Raw genomic sequence first — 17,361 nt, 5'->3', positions numbered from 1 at the left:
GAAGGCATTGTGGATAACCAAGCATCCAGACACAATGAAAACCTGTCACTTGTGTGTTATGGACTCTTATGACTGAGTTAACCTTAGAAAGGGTAAGGGTATTATGCCTTAGCTTCACACACTTGAAGAAGAGGGAGATTAACATCAATATTAAAAAAAGTTGTTCCAGTGCTCCTTTGGCCATTTATTTTTCACATTGCACAGCTAGATCAGAAACTGAGGAAACAGGTTTTTTGTTTGCCTTAGTTGTTGTGTCCCAGCTGGGTTCTGCTTATGGCCACAATAACTCTTGTGCTGCTGCACGGGATCAGAGTAACCAGCTGGGATCAAGACCTCTGCCTTCAGTGACAGTGCCAGGTAACATCAGGGCAAAGTGACCCTGAAACCATGGCCTTCAAAGGTCTTGCCTGAGGACAAGTTCCTAACACAGAAATTGTCAGGAGCTCTTGCCACGAGCATAAATCTGAGCAGTGGAACAACATTCCACCAGCTGAGCACCCAGAAATGGGAGATGTGTACTGGGAGGCAGGACCAAGGCAGTTTGTAAGTGAGAGCATGTGGGGTATCCTTCCTGCTGCAAAGCTGGAGTTTCACTCTCCAGGTATAGATTGTCACCATGTCCCCAGGGTCATGGGCACACATAAAATTATGTATCCCAAAATCTAGATTTTACTGCCAAATATTTTCAAATGCATCTCTAATTGAGAAATCACAAATGTATGTTGTTAACTAAAAGCCTGTCTCTTTATCATGCTTAAACAAAGACACCTTACTAAACAAGAAGAATGCATTGAGAAGTCACTTTAATACATGTTTATTGGTGTCCTGCACTTTCAGTGTAGGAGGTTGGAGATGTAATAAAAAAGTTTCAAAATTTATTGGTTCAATTTCATTTAAATCACTCTAAACAACCAGTGCTTTAGAGTTCAGAGAATTAACATTTACTGTCCATTACAAGCAAAATTTTAATATTACTTTTTTCGAGTCCACTTAGAACTCTTCTTTTAAAATTCTTCAGATACATTCCTCATAGTAAACAATACATTTCAATCTGTGTCACAATCAACATTGATAAGGCCTTCTTAACCATTTTATACCACCTCCACTGTTACTTCATTGCAAAACACAATCTTATTTCATACTATAAATACCCATCCATGCACAAAACACAGGGGCCAGAAGTTACACATTAATATTTCATGTAGGCTTCCAAGTCTTCCTTTACCCTCTGCAGGTTTATGGTACACTTAAAAAGATATCTTTAGACTTGGTCTACTTGGTCTTAAAATACAAATATACAGTATCCATAAGCATAAAAAAGTAAAGCTAGATGGCCTTACCATTTGTTATGAACTGCTAAAATCTTATACATGTACAATATAGCATCATGCTGATTAATATACATATTAGTTAAATATATGAGCCAATAATGGGGATGTGGCCAAGCTTTATTGGTTTGTTTTCAAAAAGAAATTTTTCATATACAAGTAAAAAGATTTTTAATTTAAACTCATATGGACTACCTGAACCACACAGACATCTGTAAGCCCTGCTGAAAAATTCAGGTCAAACTGGGACAAAGCTTGCTGATTCATTGGAAAAGGAACACAACTCCTCATTGGTGACACCCACAGTGTGCTGTTACCAAGAGAATGCAAATTTACCAGCATTCACATTTTCAGGTCTAGAACACTAATTTTTGCATCTTAAATTGCAGTTTATACTTTATGTATCTATTCATCAGCCTCCAGCAGAAACAGTTCAGTACCTTGACATTGTCATAGATTTTTCTATATAAGTAGATATATAGTACAAAGTGTAGATAGTGAAACGAATAAGCACATATATACAGTCTTTGAAAGGCATTTTTGTGACCAGTTTAGCAGTGTTTATAGAAAACATTTAAGATAGTCACATTCTGCTGATACCACTGTATTGCAAACTGTCAAGCCACATTTCTTATATTAAACTTGTACTGCATTGTATATTGTACAACAGAGAACGATCAATCTTAAGGTGTGACACAATGAAAAAAAAATACTAGACTGAGTAAGGTAACCAGCACAGGGCTTAATTTTCCTGAGGTTTGTAAGAATTTTTTTAACAAAAATCACAGTGACCAGGCTAAACTGCAAACATACTGTTAAGTTTTAAATATACAGTTTATACATAAGTTCTGTGCATGGTCGACTCAACTGTGTATGTTCATGCTGCTGTTTCCTTTAAATGACTCGCCACTGCATAATACTTGTGTCCTTTCCTCCTGTGGAGATGAGGTGGGTGTCTTCACAGAGAAAATCTACATTAGTTACATGACTACTATGTCCACCGTACACATGGCTTGGAGCCTAGAAAACACCATATTAGTGAGAATAAAAGCATCTCATTAGAACATTCATGCAACAATCAAACCAAGGCATCACGTCATTCTCTTGAAGTATTTTAGTATTAAATTAACTTTTAAATTTTATTGTTGTCTCAATCAACTTTAAATAAGTCCCTTCGATATATAAACACTCCCATTCTTCCTGTTCTAATGTGTTTTGGGGATGGTTTTTTTTTGTTCAAAGGAAAACAACAATTAATGCATTTGTGCAAACTACAAGAATAAATTTTTGGGAAATACCTTACCCTAAACTGTGAGCATGGATAGGAGAAGAGATGTACTTTGCCAAAGTCATCTCCTGTTGACAGCAGTTTTCTCCCGTGGGATCGACAGACAGCGTTGATATCTGTGCCATCTGAACCTTCAGGCCACACACCTGAAACACAGAGGGACTAATTAAAGGCTTTTATAGAGGAAATAAAAGTGACAGCCTAAGTTTCTGTTAAAATATTAATAAAGGATTACTTGTTTAAGGAAAAGAAAAACATATAAAAATAACTGCATCTGAGTAAGAATGTGTACTGCCATACCACCTAAAGACCAAATCCTAAGAGGTAATCAAACACATAAAAAACGACTTTATTCCCTCTAGTCAGCAAAGTGCTTTGTACTCTGAGAAGATGCATTCTACTGAATTACAGTCACGTGTCTGAGCCTGAAAGAATTTTCATATGGTTATGTGGAAAAGTAACAGTTACTGCTTTTATTTTCCCTTCTCCTTATGTATGAGTTAACACACTTTTTTCATATTACATGGGTATGTTTTTTAAACTAGAATATGATCCAAAAGTAATCTCTTCATATTACTAAAGTCTAAAGTCTATGAAAAAAGACATTCTGTAGTTTAAATTATTATTTATTAATTAATAGATCTCTTGAAAAGGAACTGAACCTACTATAAGGTTTTTGAATGCTTTTGTTCTACTGTAAGTGCTTCTCTTCCTTCCCCACAGACTGTACTCTTTGCTGTTCATGCATGAAGTAGTGTCCTAAAATCAAACTGTAAGGTCAACAGTGCAGAGACCAAATCTGTACCACATCTTCAAAGCCTTTGAATACTTGCATGTAATAAATTGCAATTTTACTAAAATCCACCCAGTTATTGAAATTTCAGGATTTTGTATGCAGTACTGCAGGCTTTTTCTGGTTATGATTTTCTACTTTAGATTTTATCTAATCCCTACTCAACATAAAGGGCAGCAAGCTTTCAGAGACCACTGTCATCTTCAGTTATACTGCCTGTTCTGCCATCATGACTTGGCAAAACCCCTGCCCTGTCTTGGCTCTGTGACTTTCAGTGCCTGTCCCTGTGTCACCTGCCCTCTGCAGTGTGTCCCTGTGTCACCTGTCCCCTGCAGTGTGTCCTGTGTCACCTGTCCTGTGCAGTGTGTCCTGTGTTACCTGTCCTCTGCAGTGTGTCCCTGTGTCACCTGTCCCCTGCAGTGCGACTTGTGTGTCACCTGTCCCCTGAAGTGTGCCCTCTGTCACCTGTCCCCTGCAGTGTGTCCTGTGCCACCTGCCCTCTGCAGTGTGTCCTGTGTCACCTGTCCCCTGCAGTGTGTCCTGTGCCACCTGCCCTCTGCAGTGTGTCCTGTGTCACCTGTCCCCTGCAGTGTGTCCCTGTGTCACCTGCCCTGTGCAGTGTGTCCCTGTGTCACCTGCCCTCTGCAGTGTGCCCCTGTGTCACCTGCCCTCTGCAGTGTGTCCTGTGTCACCTGGCCTCTGCAGTGTGTCCCTGCAGCCCTGCCCACTCGAGGGCACGCTCCTCCTCTGCTGCTGCAGCTCAGGGTGAGAGAGTTCCTACTCCCCTAAGAACTCCCAAAGCACAGTCCAGTTCCTCCTTCTTTGGGACACTTCAAAACCCCACAGTGGGCACTTGCCATGCACTGTGGGAACAGCTATCCTTCAGTCACTGGGATTCTTCCCAAATACAGCCTTTGTATCACTGCACAGCAATTCACTACCAGGTCATTCCATGTCTTCATAAGGAATTACAAATTGCTGTAAATCAAATGCAAGGTCTGATTTGTAGACTGCTCTTAATTTCCCTGATATGTGTGGAAACACCACATTGCTAGATCAGGGATAGTAAAAGAGGCCCAAATAAATGGAAGCTGCAAAGAAAAATAATAATTGCTATTCCTGGAATTATGAATATGCAGAAAAAAGAGAAACAGAAAAATTTCCAATATCTGCTTTGACAAGAAGGAGGCTATATGAATATCAAATGCTAGCTGAAAAGAGGCAGGAGTCTTCCCAAGAGGTCACTATGACAAGCTGAATATTTAATATATATATCCCTGAATATAATATATTTTTATATACATATATATATATATATATATATATATCCCTGAAGGATAAATAACCCCTGAAGGAAATGGTTAAAGAAACAAGACTGCAATTTTGAAATGGGGAAAGGATAATAGCAGGATTTTTCTTTGAATCTCTTGGTTCTTTCAAAATTTGCCCCAGTGCCTCATTCAGGTTTTATGAATATGCAAAGTGAATCCCCCTTGCTGAAAAAGTAGTCCTTATTTTTTCCCATCCTCTGCAGGCCTGTAAAAGAGACCATTTCATTTCTCTCATTTGAAGACTGATGCCATGCTATTTTTTCCTCCTCTTCTCTAAAATTCATTCATTACATCTCTTCTCCCAGAACAATATTTAGATGGATAATTAATTATTCTTGCTAGTCAGCACATTATCTCTTGGTCCAATGTGCAAAACCAAGAAGCAGCCATTCTATCTGAAGCCAATACTGATAAATGGATGATTACTTTACATTTTGCATGGCAACCTTTTCATTACACATCTCACTAATGTATCTGCCCTTCCTACAACAGCATAATGCTGTTGACTCATGTTCAGTTTGTATGCAAAAGTAATCTGATCTTTCTGTGCAGATCTTGTCTCAGCTGTTCTGCATTTGTACAACTGGGTTCTGCCATTCTAGTGGGGAGCCTCCTCTTTGACTCTATTGAATTCCTTCCTTTTTTCATACCACTCCTCTGTTTCTCATGATAACTTGCTAATCCTGCAGCTTTACACCACCTACAAACTTTACATGCTGATTTATGATGCATGCTGTTAATGAAGATATTCAAACATAGTAATCCATTTCCAATGTTCTAGTCAGTTTTGAACCCAACCAGTCTGAGTTCTGCTTTGCTTGCAATGTTGTCAGGCTTTGTACAGTATCTTAGATTTCTTCTGTTTCTGTCCTTCACCTCAAATACAATTTTTTTCAAAATGGGCATGTGCTATGAACTGATACCTTACTTGTGTATCCAGCAGCACACGGCTCTTGAAAGAGCTTCTAGATCAGTAAGTGTTTTAAAGTCTTTGCTCCTTCACATTTATGTGTTTGTATCACTAAAACATTCCCCCTCAAGCACACTTCTTTACATGCTATTGACTTTCAGTTAAATCATCTCCAAACACTAGCAGGCTGACTAATCTGTTCCCATGCTCAAAGACAGGTGTTCAAGGGACCAGAGTTCCCTTTTCCCCCTGCATTGGTTATGCTGAGCTGTGGGTGCTATGCATAGTTTGGGATTTTTATGTTCTACCAGAGAGAGAAAATATCCCTGCCTTCAGTCAGCCACAGCTACTGAAAAATTAATATACTAGAAGCCACACATCCTGGATGCTGTGATTGCTGCTTCTGTGTCCATTGCTGCTTCTGTGTGCTGCTTCTGAGGCCATCCCAGCAAGCATGTGAAGACTGCTCCAACTGGCTGCTCTGAGGCCCTAAAGTACTGATTGACTTAGAATAAAAATGGACTGGTTTCCAGCTCATAATCTATGTGCTTCTTCAATTTGTTATTCTAGCCACTCACTTTGCACTTTAGCCTCTCCATATGGGCTCTGAAGGCATATATATGATTGTGCAGATATTGCTTTCATTCTCCAGTTGTTCAGTACTTTGCCTGTTCTCTGTGAGGTGTTGAAAATAAGTACTAATAGTCTCAAACTGACACTAACCAGTTGTTTTTACAGATACAACAAGGCTCATCACACTCAAATACTTTGAAAATACCTGACTTATTTCAACTTTCTAAACTACTCCTTCCCTACTGAAAGCAGTAGGCACTAACTGGGTTTGTCATTAAACTGTAGTAAGTCTGTTATTAAAGAAATATTTTTAAAAGCATTGGGCTTTGTAACACTCCAGCTTTAGCAGTGTCATGTCTCCTCCCCCCTCAGCAGATTATTTTGTCCCATGCTGTGGCTCAAGAAGCTGATCTGCTGCAAGAGGGAGATTCCCCCTCAAGTGTGACATGCCTCTCTCCTCTTTCAATGCATCAAAAGTAGCCCCAGACTCTAATAGGACTGTATTTTGCAGGAATCTGAACTAAAAAGTAAGGAACCCTCACAAAAAGTATTTAGTATCTCAGAGTATCTGAACCTGTGATGCTAAATGCAAGGACTTCGTAGCTTTGTAACTATGTGTAGGGTGTACTCAAACCCCAGAAATATTTTAATAGTTCCATAAGAGCCTCTATCCCTTAAATGAAACATACATCATGTCAACATGCAGCCAATCTTGCAGGATTTCCTGCTTTTACAAAATCTGTGTGCTGTGATATCCAAGTGCTATCCAAGCACTGCTTGTCAGCTAAATGACAGAAAACTTGAAGGTGTTTTCCCAGCATACTGCTACTGCCACAGCATCTTCAGGCCCTTGAAAATTGAAACCATGCCCTTTCTGTCTGCCTTCAAACACATCACTGCAATCTATTCTACTTGAAACATGGGTGCAAATATTCCTTGTTTACCACTTATACTAAACCAGACTCTGAACTTCTACCATGGCTTCCTATTTCCTCTTGAGGACTCAAGAATTTGAAGCTTCTTGTACTCATTTTTTGTAACCATCTGTCCAGTCCTGCACATATTGTAGAATGAGTACAAAGCTTCAGACTACATTGGGGAAAGTGGATTATTCAAAATTAGCAAAAGAGAAGTCCCATGGAAACAAACCACTGGATTTTGTTATGTTTTTCTTTTTGAATTTCTTTCACTCAATTTAATTGCTACAGACTCTATCACAATACATGATAAGTTCTTAATGAAGGAGACTATCATTCATTTTATGCTTGCACAATAACCAGAGCAAATGAAACCAGTTTTGGTAAGGGGAATCGACCCAGTAACTGCCTAAATACATGACAATTTCACAGAACTGGTACTTTAAATTAAACATTATGAGAAGCTGTCCACTGTGACAGAAAGAGCAGTATGTGATTTTTTCCTTATCTCCCACTTATGTTGTAATATGATATTTGTACTTGAAGCTAGCAAGAATATTAAATCAGAGTCTTTCTGGATTGAAATAAGGAGACAGATTGTAATAAAAATGGCATAACAGAAGTTCTGTATTTTTCCCTGAATTATGAATAGTCATGTTTCATAAGCAAAAGTTGGCATTCCAAGTGTTTGCTAATAAGAAGAATGGTAAGAACTTATAAGAGGAACTATACTTACCAAAAACATGGAATCCTAAAGTACAGGTGTAAGTGGCCCATTCTATATCCCTAGTTGTTTCAACGCTCACAACTTGTTTACAAGCAGAGGGGATCCCTAGAAAAGAAAAAAACCCACATAACAACATATTTAATTCTCAAATTGTATAGATTTCTGATTACACCAGATGAATTAAAACATATGGTTGATCTTGGCAGTTATATGGTCTCATTTAAATTTTAAATCTGTGTTAGACTGCATGAACTTTGCACAAAAGGACTAAATATAATTCTTACTCACAGTATAAGATTTCATAGTCTCCTGAATTAGACACGAGATATTGTGAATTAACAGACCAATCCAGATGAGTAATGAAGCTGGAATGACCCTACAAAGAGAAAATGCATTGTATCAACTGCACTAACAGTGTGCCACAATGTGACAGTATTAATACAGTGCTACAAAATACACTTTGGGTGTTGATACTGAACCAGGAAAAAAAGGTTACTTACTGAACACTTGCCAATTCTAGTGTACTTTCTTCCATTTTCACTTACACCATATATATAAATACAGTTGTCATGGGAACCTATTGCCAAGAAGTTTCCATCTATAAACAGAAAAGTGAAACTGCAATTATTCTGTAAGAAAGAACTTCGGCTAATTTTGAAAAGTTTGTTTGAAAAGTCACAGACAAGAGGAACTGTTCTTAAAGGCCTTGATACTGAAAAATGAATAAATGAAATTTTATTTTTAATTTTCCAGTTGCATATTAATGTATTTATCAAGACTAAAAACCAGCAATTTAATACTAACAAATATTACTGTTAAAAACACATGACATTTTTGGAAGCAGCTACAGTTCATTTAGGGCTAACCTGATTGCAATAACCAGCAGAGTTAAGTCTTTTTTTTCCCCCTTCTTCACAGTGAAACCATATTGAACATGTTGGGGAGGGAGGGAAAACAAAACCAGAGCTTCAGATACCACCCATAAAGTTCTGCCAATGTTTCATGGCACAGTTATTTTCAACTTCAGTGTGGCAAGCAGGGACTTATTATAAAACAAGCCAATCCCTAATTTAATAAAAAATAAAAAATTCAATGCCTTTTTTTTCCCAGTAAATAAATGCTCTCAAACCTGGTGAGTAACGCATTACAGACAGCTGTTCGTTTCCATCTGTGTGTACAGTGACCAAGTCTTTTGTTTCTGTGTCAAACACAAACCACCTGTTGTAAACACAGAAATAGGCCAATAAATCATTCCAAAAGGAATTTAAATCTAATGTAATCTTGACCAACTTTTCTTCTGTCAAAATAGCATAAGTTTTATACCAAGAAGAGAAAAACAGCAAATGCTACTCAGTTTGGTCTATTTTTACTTTAACAAAAGGATAACTTCTTTCACATGTTTTTTATCTGTAAAAATGCATGGGCATGGACCCCAATATTAGCCTTCAGATTTCAGTGTGTTTTAGTATGTCATGCATAAGAATAAAATAAGCATTGCTTGTGATGTCTCCTCCTTTAAAGACCTTCCTCTATGCTATGCTGATGTTTAAATTGATGGCTGCATTAAATCCTAGAGCAAGGGAAAACACAAACAGGCATCAGGACCATTCTCTTCTGATAGAAGAAAGAGATGAATTAATTTATTTTAAAGTGAATTAATTCATTATTTTTTCAGTAGTTTAGTTTAATTGATTAATTTTAATGAGCCAAAAATTAGTTTGTGAAAACATGTAGAAAGGACAAAGACAAAATCTGCATTTCAATACTTGCATCAGATTACTAAAGATAAAGAGAATATTCCTCTCAAAGTTTCTCCTTCTGTTTTACTTTATTTAGTAAAGTACATTCAGTAAAAAATGTAAGTCCTTTATTTAGGGTTGATATAAAATCTGAAATAAGCTTGCCTCATAACCTAAAAGCTTCCTGTATGTTCTCAGTGAACTGGAACTGTTTTCAGTACTAACAGCCAAGCCTGCCCTCAAGTGACACTAAAGGAGAGGGAGAAGTTAGGCAAAGGCAGTCCCTCCTGTGAGAGACAGCCACAGATAAACTCAGCAGCTGCCACTGATGTCACCAAGGGCTCAACCTGCTGCCTAAAATACTCTCCTGCACCTCAGTTTCCTCTGCCTTGTTTATCCCTCACACTCTGCAAGCAGAACAAGTCTCTTAATGTGCATTTTTACACTATGTCTAGCACAGTGGAACATTTGCCAATTTTTTTAAAACCTCTCTGGTTGTCACTGCATTAGAGATCATGAACCACTCACTGCATTTTCCAACACACAGAATTTTTCTATGGGATTTCCTCCATGCAGCCCTAAAGGCCTTGGAGGAAATCTCCCTCCACTACATCAAACTCCCCCTTTAGCCTCTCCTTTTTCCCAGTGGACACAAAGATTTAACATTTAGGTCACTGGTATGGTGAAAGTACTTCCCATGCCAGGTCTCACAGCTCATCTAGATTTTCTGCCCTCTCTAAATGTCCTCCCACTGATCTACACTGTCTCTCTCCCAGGGCAGAAACCATCCCTTTGCTCCTGCAACACTCAGCAAACACAGGGTGCTGGCCCAAGCCTAGGGTTTCTAAGGCAATACAAATAAATTTCACTGTGGAATTCAATAGAAATCAATAGTGAATGAAGATGTGTGATTGCATACATCTACATGAGCTTGGATGTGAGCTGGAAAAATCAGATTTTTTTGGTGCCCAAGGTGTAGCTCTGCACCTCTTACCTTCCAGTTAGTGTCCCTACTGCAACAACAGATGCTGAAGGATGAAAACCTGAAGACTGTGCTGGATCCTGAAATGTTTCAGAAAGAAGCATGATTTTTTACCAGTCCATGCTATCAAGTTATAACAAAAATACAATTCAATTATTTGCCTCTGGAACACAGTAAAACTATCTTGTTGATTTTTAGGGGTCATATTTTCTCTTTCAATATAAACTTGAGATGTAAAAAAGCATTTTTAACTAATTGAAATATTATCTAATTAACTTATCTTCCCTCTATACAAGGCCACTCTTTTCTTTTCCTTACTCTCTAAAAATAATTTGGCAAGTGATTTCATGACAAGAACATTGGCAATGGCAGCTTCTCAACAAATCCCAAAGAAATAAGAGATAAAAATAACTTCTTAAACTAGAGCTGACCTTAGAATTAAGCTTCAAAGCTGCAGTTTACCTGCAGTCTGAAGGACAAGCAAGTCCCTTACTCAACAAAGGTATGTGGCACTCTGCAGGAGGGGTAAAGCCTAACTCCTACACACCAACACCTTTTCTCCAGCACCTGCTAAGCTGCAGCTCAGTGGGAGATTAAGGGCATAAACTGGGTTTCTTATTTGGATGTGCAATTTTAAAACATTTTACCTTGTAAAACTCTAGTGTTTTTCTTGCAATTTAAACATATGCCTAAAAAAATAAGCATTTTCTTTCTAATACCTGTCCAGTTACAAAAAATGAGATCCAGAACTTTTCAGGTTATAGCAGAAAATACCAATATAGCTTTTTTTTTCCTTATACCATTAAAACATAATTTTAAAATGCAAGCAAAAAACCCAGCCCGGTGATCCATCTCATGGAAATGCTTGTGTCCTTAATTTTCTGTATTTTAAAACAGTATCACATTGTAGCTCTTTCAGTAAAGCTGCTGACATTTTTAGTAATTGGTCATTACAAGCCCTAGAGGGTAGGTGGAAAGGATATTCTCATTAATTATAAGCAAGTGACAAATTTAAAAGAATTACTAACTCTAAAGAAAATTTCAGAGAATTGTTGAGATCCAGGATTTCTATGCACAGTTTCTAAAACACTACAGCATTACAGAAAGGAAAATTTCCTAATGTTTTCAAAGTATAATTTCATAGCAAATGCAAAGATATTTTATTGAATAAGCCAGAGGTTCAAACAGTGCATTTAATCTAACTTTTACTCAGGATAGCTGCATTAAAAAGCTTTTACATTGATTTCTATAACAAAAATAGGTTAACATGAAATGATTTTTTTCTCACAAGTTAATATTTTAAGGTTTATATTTTAATTTTAAACAATAATCTTAAGAAAAAATGAAATAACTAGAGAATTTCTGTAACAGGAGAGCTGCATTTAATAAATGTATACCTCTATAATCTTGTTCCAGATAGGATGGTGAGTGGTTGCATCCCAGAGTGTAATGTGTTTGTCATGTCCACATGTGAAGAACTGAGGCTTAGAGGAATGGACTGCAAGTCCCCAAAGCTCATCGGTGTGGCCCTATGCAAGCAGAGATGGTTTTAGACAAGAAGGTCAGGCCATGAAAACTAAACATGTTTAAACAGTATTAAAATGACCAAAATATATATTAAAACATTCCAAAAATATGTTAGCTCTACATAGATACATATTTATAATTATTCTTACTGCTGAAAGTACTGTAATAATAAATCAGAAGCATATTTATGAAAATTAACTTTAAACAGGATATTTACTGCTCTTACACACTTAGAAGTGTTCCTGTAAGGAAACCCAGCTTACCTGGGTAATAGGGAAAAAGTCTCCTGACAGGGTGCCCTGTAGGACAAAGTTTCTGGTGGTTCCTATTAATACAACGTCCCCTTTTCCCTCTGCTACTGTTCTTATTGGACCAAACTGCTCTGGAATCTGTGGTCAGAACAGACAAAAGGACAGGAAAGTCAGACAATTTGTTAGGTATTGCCATTTTTAAAGTGGTAAATGTGTTTTAATAAATATTCCACAGCAAAGAAATGAAACAAATTAATATATGTGCCTGTCTTGCAAAATTTTATAACAACTTGCAGCTCAGTAACTTCTATAACACTGCAAGACAAGACATTCTTATCTACAGAATACTCAGCTAAATCAAGTATTTCAAGAAACACAAAAGGCTCCTTCATGCTGTGTTAATTCAATAGTATTTAATTGCAGCTGTGATATCAGAATAAGCATTTCTACTCTGAACATTTTCTGGCAATGAATGTTTCTTTAATTGCAGCCTAGGTTCTGAAAGAGCCAGTGCAAATCTCTAAAATAAAGTTCAAGGGAAGATGTAAAATAACAAGGAATACCAGAATATGAACAAATAAGAGAAAAAAGAAGGACAACACAGTTAGAAACAGCACAACAAGCATGTCCCTTGTACTGTGTTAAAAATTGAATTACAAAAAGAGACATATCAATTGCATATATATTTGCAACATTAAATATTATTAATATTATAAAGTTAATTACATAGTATTATTATTTAATTATTATTTAATATTATGTAGTAGAGTTGAAGCCCTTCCTCAGACTTTTCTGCTGATTCTTCTCTTACATTCAGTATGTAAACAAAGTGGTTCTGTCCAAACAAATTCTGCTTTAGTATTTTAAGTTCCTACATAGCAGCTGGAGTAATTTTCAAATTTTGTTTAAATTACATTTTAAAAACAACAACATCAACCAAGAAATAAATGAAATACTTTAAGTATTAAAACCCTAAAAAGATCCTGACATCATTCTGGGAAAGAGGAATGTATAAAACTACTTCAATACTGTAATACTCTGAAGTTAAACATTACCTCACATTATTAAATGCAAAGAAAGGAAGAAATGATATGGAAGATACACAAGATTTGTTTTCCAACTACCACAGACCTTAGAAAGGAAATATTATGTTAATGAATAGGCAGTCACAGGAATGACCTGAGGACTGAAGACTTGAGGTGTCGTGTGCAGGGCCAGGAGTTGGACTCCATGATCCTGATGGGTCCCTTCCAACTCAGCATATGAAAATACTGTATTTTACCACTGATTTGCTCTCCCATAGAACACAGATCCATAAGAAAAAAAAATTAAAAATATGCTCAGAGGACAAGACTTTTAAGTAGCAGAGTAATTTCAAGATAGGCAATATCACCTCAGTTTTGTGAATTTTTTGGTAGTTTCCATTCCAAGATATCAGCTTTCGGTCCTTTCCTCCCCCTGATACCAAAGTGCCATCTCGCAGCATACACAGGGCAAAGATTCCACCCTCGTGTGCTCCTTGAACTGCATGGCTTATTCTGTTGGTACCTGAATAGAAGGGAAAAAGGCATTATTACTGAAATACTCAGCTTAATAGCTCCTTTCCCCCTATTTTTTTTCTCCATTCCTCTACTGTTTCTCAAGGATTGCATTTAAACAATAACAGTGGGCATGGGGTGCTGGACCAAAACACACAGACCCACAGAAGTGGATGAATTAGTACATTTTATGATATATTCTCCCCAGCTCAAAAATGAAAATATACATACTCAGTCTAGGTCAAGAACAAAACAAAATAGGTTCATTTAAACCTTTCAAGGGCATTTAAGCAAAATAATTTGACATCAAATCTGACCACACACCTTATCAGCAAAAACCCATAAGCCAGTAACTTTTATCCTCCAGATATAAGATATTCTACAGCCTCCAGGTCCTGAACTTGTACCAAAATCTGAGTAAGCTAGAGGTCCTTGTATATCTAGTAGAATGTGCCGATCACTCTCCACTCTCTGTACTTCTTTACTGATGAACTTGGCTTGTTCAAGAAGCTTAGACTCAACACTGTCAAAACCAACTACATTAGATTAATTTGGTGAATTGTTACTATTATGAAGTACAAATAAATGATTACTGGTGATTCTATTACTGAAATGTGCACCTTGCATCAAAGCTTGGCTAACTTGATGTTTAGCCCAAGTGAGGGGCTGATGGAAGTTAGGAAAAACCAATTGCCTTTCCTTCATCCATGTCTATGGATATAATGTGTCAGGCACAACTGACTTCTATTAAGAGAAGGTTTTGCTAAGGGTACTCTGACCTGGTGGAAGCAGCCCTCTCTTGCACAGAGAGCTCTGAATCAAAAGTAGTGAAGGCAGAGCAAGTACACTGTACTGAGACAGAAAAACAAGAAAAATATTTTTGTTCAACTCTAAAGAGCTGGCAGAAGTTGAGATCATGAGCACACAGAGAATTCCCTTTTATTTCTGGGAGAAAGGGCAGAGGAGGCTGCTTGCAGTCAAGGCAAAAATTGATCTACCAGCATGATGGCAAACTGGCCCCTGAGCAGTGCACTGTCCCTGCCTCCCTTGTCTGCTGGCAGTCCAAAATAAGAATAAAGAACAAGGACATGGGACAGTGCAATTTCTAAAGTCAGTTTAGAAGGAAAAGTGTTGAAGTGCCTTGCTATAAATTACCATAGGAAAAAGGAAAGGGAAATAAATGAGAAGCCAAGTTACAAACACCATATCCACCCCTGTCCCCAGCAGTGTACTGGCCAAAGAGATAATTAGCTGACAGTCCTTGGTTGAAAAAGAAAAAACAAAACAACTCAGTAAGGCTCAGCTGTATAACTGATCCACTGTATTGTTTTCAGGATCTTATCCCTTTGAGTAGTATCTTGGGAGAAAGCACTGAGTAAATAGGAAAAAGCTGTCATCCATATCCCTCCTTCCTTTGCTAACAAGGCCTCCTTTAAGGGATCCTCCTTATCCCTATGCATGGCATCTCAGGCACTAAGCACACATTTAGGATATTGCTGCTGTTTGCCCTCTGGCAGGCATTGCCTTCTGCTGCCTCAAAAAAGGTCTCTTCTTACTAGAAAATGCCTTTTAAGGAGTTCTTCCTATCCATCTGTTCTTCTGGAATAAAGCTGAGGAATACAATTAGATCTGAATACATTTTAGCTTGACTTCCTAGGAAAACAAATACTGCTATTTGTTGTCTTTTTAAAAGCATGTGTCAATAGGCATAATTTCTGCAAACAGTAGAGAGGGACAGGATAGGAGACTGGAGATCACCAATTACATTAACAATGTTTCTTTCTGTACAGTGATTAAAGAAAGAATTTTTCTTGGCATCTCTTACATCAGCAGGAGCCCCACATGCTGGCATAGCTCTGTGATTCAGTATTTGACCATGGGAAACACATTTGACAGAATTTTGTGCTCTAGCAGTTAGGTACAGATATTCTTCAGCTTCTTGTAGAAAAGAATCCAGGCACAATCTGCTGGATTGTAGGAAAGAGCTCAAGATAAAATTTATTCTTCTTAAAATGAAGCTCTACATTCAAGTCTACACGCACAGTCTAATATTTAGATGGAAGTGAATAGTGAAATTTTATCTTACCTTTCCCCCAAACCAAAATGTTTCCACTTGAGTCTCCTGTAATAGTATCACCATTTTCAGAAAAGGTCACACACAGGACAAACTTTGGCTTCTCTTGTTTCTGCATGGTTATGAAAAATATACATTCACAGCAATGCACAACCCATGGATTTTAACTTTATGCATTTGGTTAATTTAGTTTAGTCTTATACAGCTCTATTATCACTTAAACATCTACAAGAGTTAAACACATTCCTACAGTCTAAACAGAATAATCTGTGCAAGGGCAGAAGATGCATCCCCTGAGGTTTGTGGCCCAATCCTGCACCCTTTAATTGCAAGCTGGGGACAGAGTGAGTGAGAAGGCCTGACAACATGTAACACATGACCAGGACTGCTCTGAGATAAATCCAATTCCCCAACTACTGCAGAATGCCAAAGACTTGGAGTATTTAGAAGTGGCCATAGTTTCAAACAAGCTTTATTATTATAATTCTTAACTCCAAAGTTTTTAGGAGAAAAAATAAAATATTACTAGAGAGTTTGGCCATAGTGTAAGAATGAAAGAATCATCTCTTGAAAGAAGCCCAAGTTTCAGTAATGAAACTCTGCATTTAAAACATTGACAGCAACAAAAAAATTAAAAGTGTAAGGGAACAAAAACATCACTGGTAACTTCTAAGGACATTATATATTCCTTGTTGGCAACCTGTGTGTATGATCCCTTTCTCCCCCAAACTAAGAGCTGTTCTATGCAAGGACCACAACCCTTTTCCAGCTCTAACCATCATCAAGACCAACAGAAACAGAAGAGGGAGAAAAATCCATTTAAAATGCATGAAAAATAAAATGTGACAAAATTTACATGCATTCTCTCAGCATCTCCTCCTGATTTCACACAAAGTATATGAACTGACATTGTAAATATTTGTTCTGGCTATCCTTGGGAGCCACGAGGAGCCTCCACAAGCAGTAAACTAGCACTCACTGGAGTTATCTGCAGTCACTGCAAACATCCCTCAGTTGTGCATACAAGTGCTGTACAGCTTAGTCTATATTCTACAACAAAACCAAATCAAACCTTGAAATGAAAATTATATTTACCAAATAGCGGCCAGCTCAATCTGTATTTGAATGACATATGTGCATGTGTCTGAGCAGAACAGAGGAAAAGGGAAGAAAATTCATACAGATGTATTTTTTATGGGGTCTTTCCTCTTATAAAATAAAAATCTCCTCCATCACACATTCTCTCTCTTTTTTTTTAATCATAGAGAGTTTTAAGGTAATTTTATTTTCCACAGGTTGTGAGTGGGAGAGTGGGGGTATGTAGCAAAAAGAATATAGGAAAAAGAATACAAGGAAAAATGGGCAATTGCATTTCAAAATTTC

The 17,361-nt window shown here is 37.4% G+C and overlaps 1 protein-coding gene across 7 annotated transcripts in view; it reads right to left on the bottom strand.

Moving 5' to 3' along the window:
* Positions 1 to 798: 798 nt before the first annotated feature.
* The window catches only part of EML1 (EMAP like 1), a 121,852-nt gene continuing 105,289 nt past the window's right edge, over positions 799 to 17,361 (bottom strand). For all 7 annotated transcript variants that reach the window (XM_066551507.1, XM_066551512.1, XM_066551505.1 and 4 more), the window contains 11 exons: positions 15,991 to 16,090; positions 13,760 to 13,914; positions 12,379 to 12,504; positions 11,986 to 12,117; positions 10,601 to 10,668; positions 8,997 to 9,085; positions 8,368 to 8,465; positions 8,156 to 8,243; positions 7,877 to 7,972; positions 2,632 to 2,762; positions 799 to 2,348 (listed from right to left, as the gene is read on the bottom strand). In XM_066551507.1, the coding sequence (XP_066407604.1) occupies positions 2,223 to 2,348; positions 2,632 to 2,762; positions 7,877 to 7,972; positions 8,156 to 8,243; positions 8,368 to 8,465; positions 8,997 to 9,085; positions 10,601 to 10,668; positions 11,986 to 12,117; positions 12,379 to 12,504; positions 13,760 to 13,914; positions 15,991 to 16,090 (1,209 nt within the window). In that variant the 3' untranslated portion in view covers positions 799 to 2,222. The remainder of the gene's footprint in view (positions 2,349 to 2,631; positions 2,763 to 7,876; positions 7,973 to 8,155; positions 8,244 to 8,367; positions 8,466 to 8,996; positions 9,086 to 10,600; positions 10,669 to 11,985; positions 12,118 to 12,378; positions 12,505 to 13,759; positions 13,915 to 15,990; positions 16,091 to 17,361) is intronic.

Source organism: Molothrus aeneus, chromosome 6, assembly GCF_037042795.1.
Source record: "Molothrus aeneus isolate 106 chromosome 6, BPBGC_Maene_1.0, whole genome shotgun sequence".
In the NCBI taxonomy this organism is placed as follows: domain Eukaryota; kingdom Metazoa; phylum Chordata; class Aves; order Passeriformes; family Icteridae; genus Molothrus; species Molothrus aeneus.
Note: the sequence above shows the minus strand (reverse complement) of the source record. Positions and strands in the feature narration are given on the sequence as shown.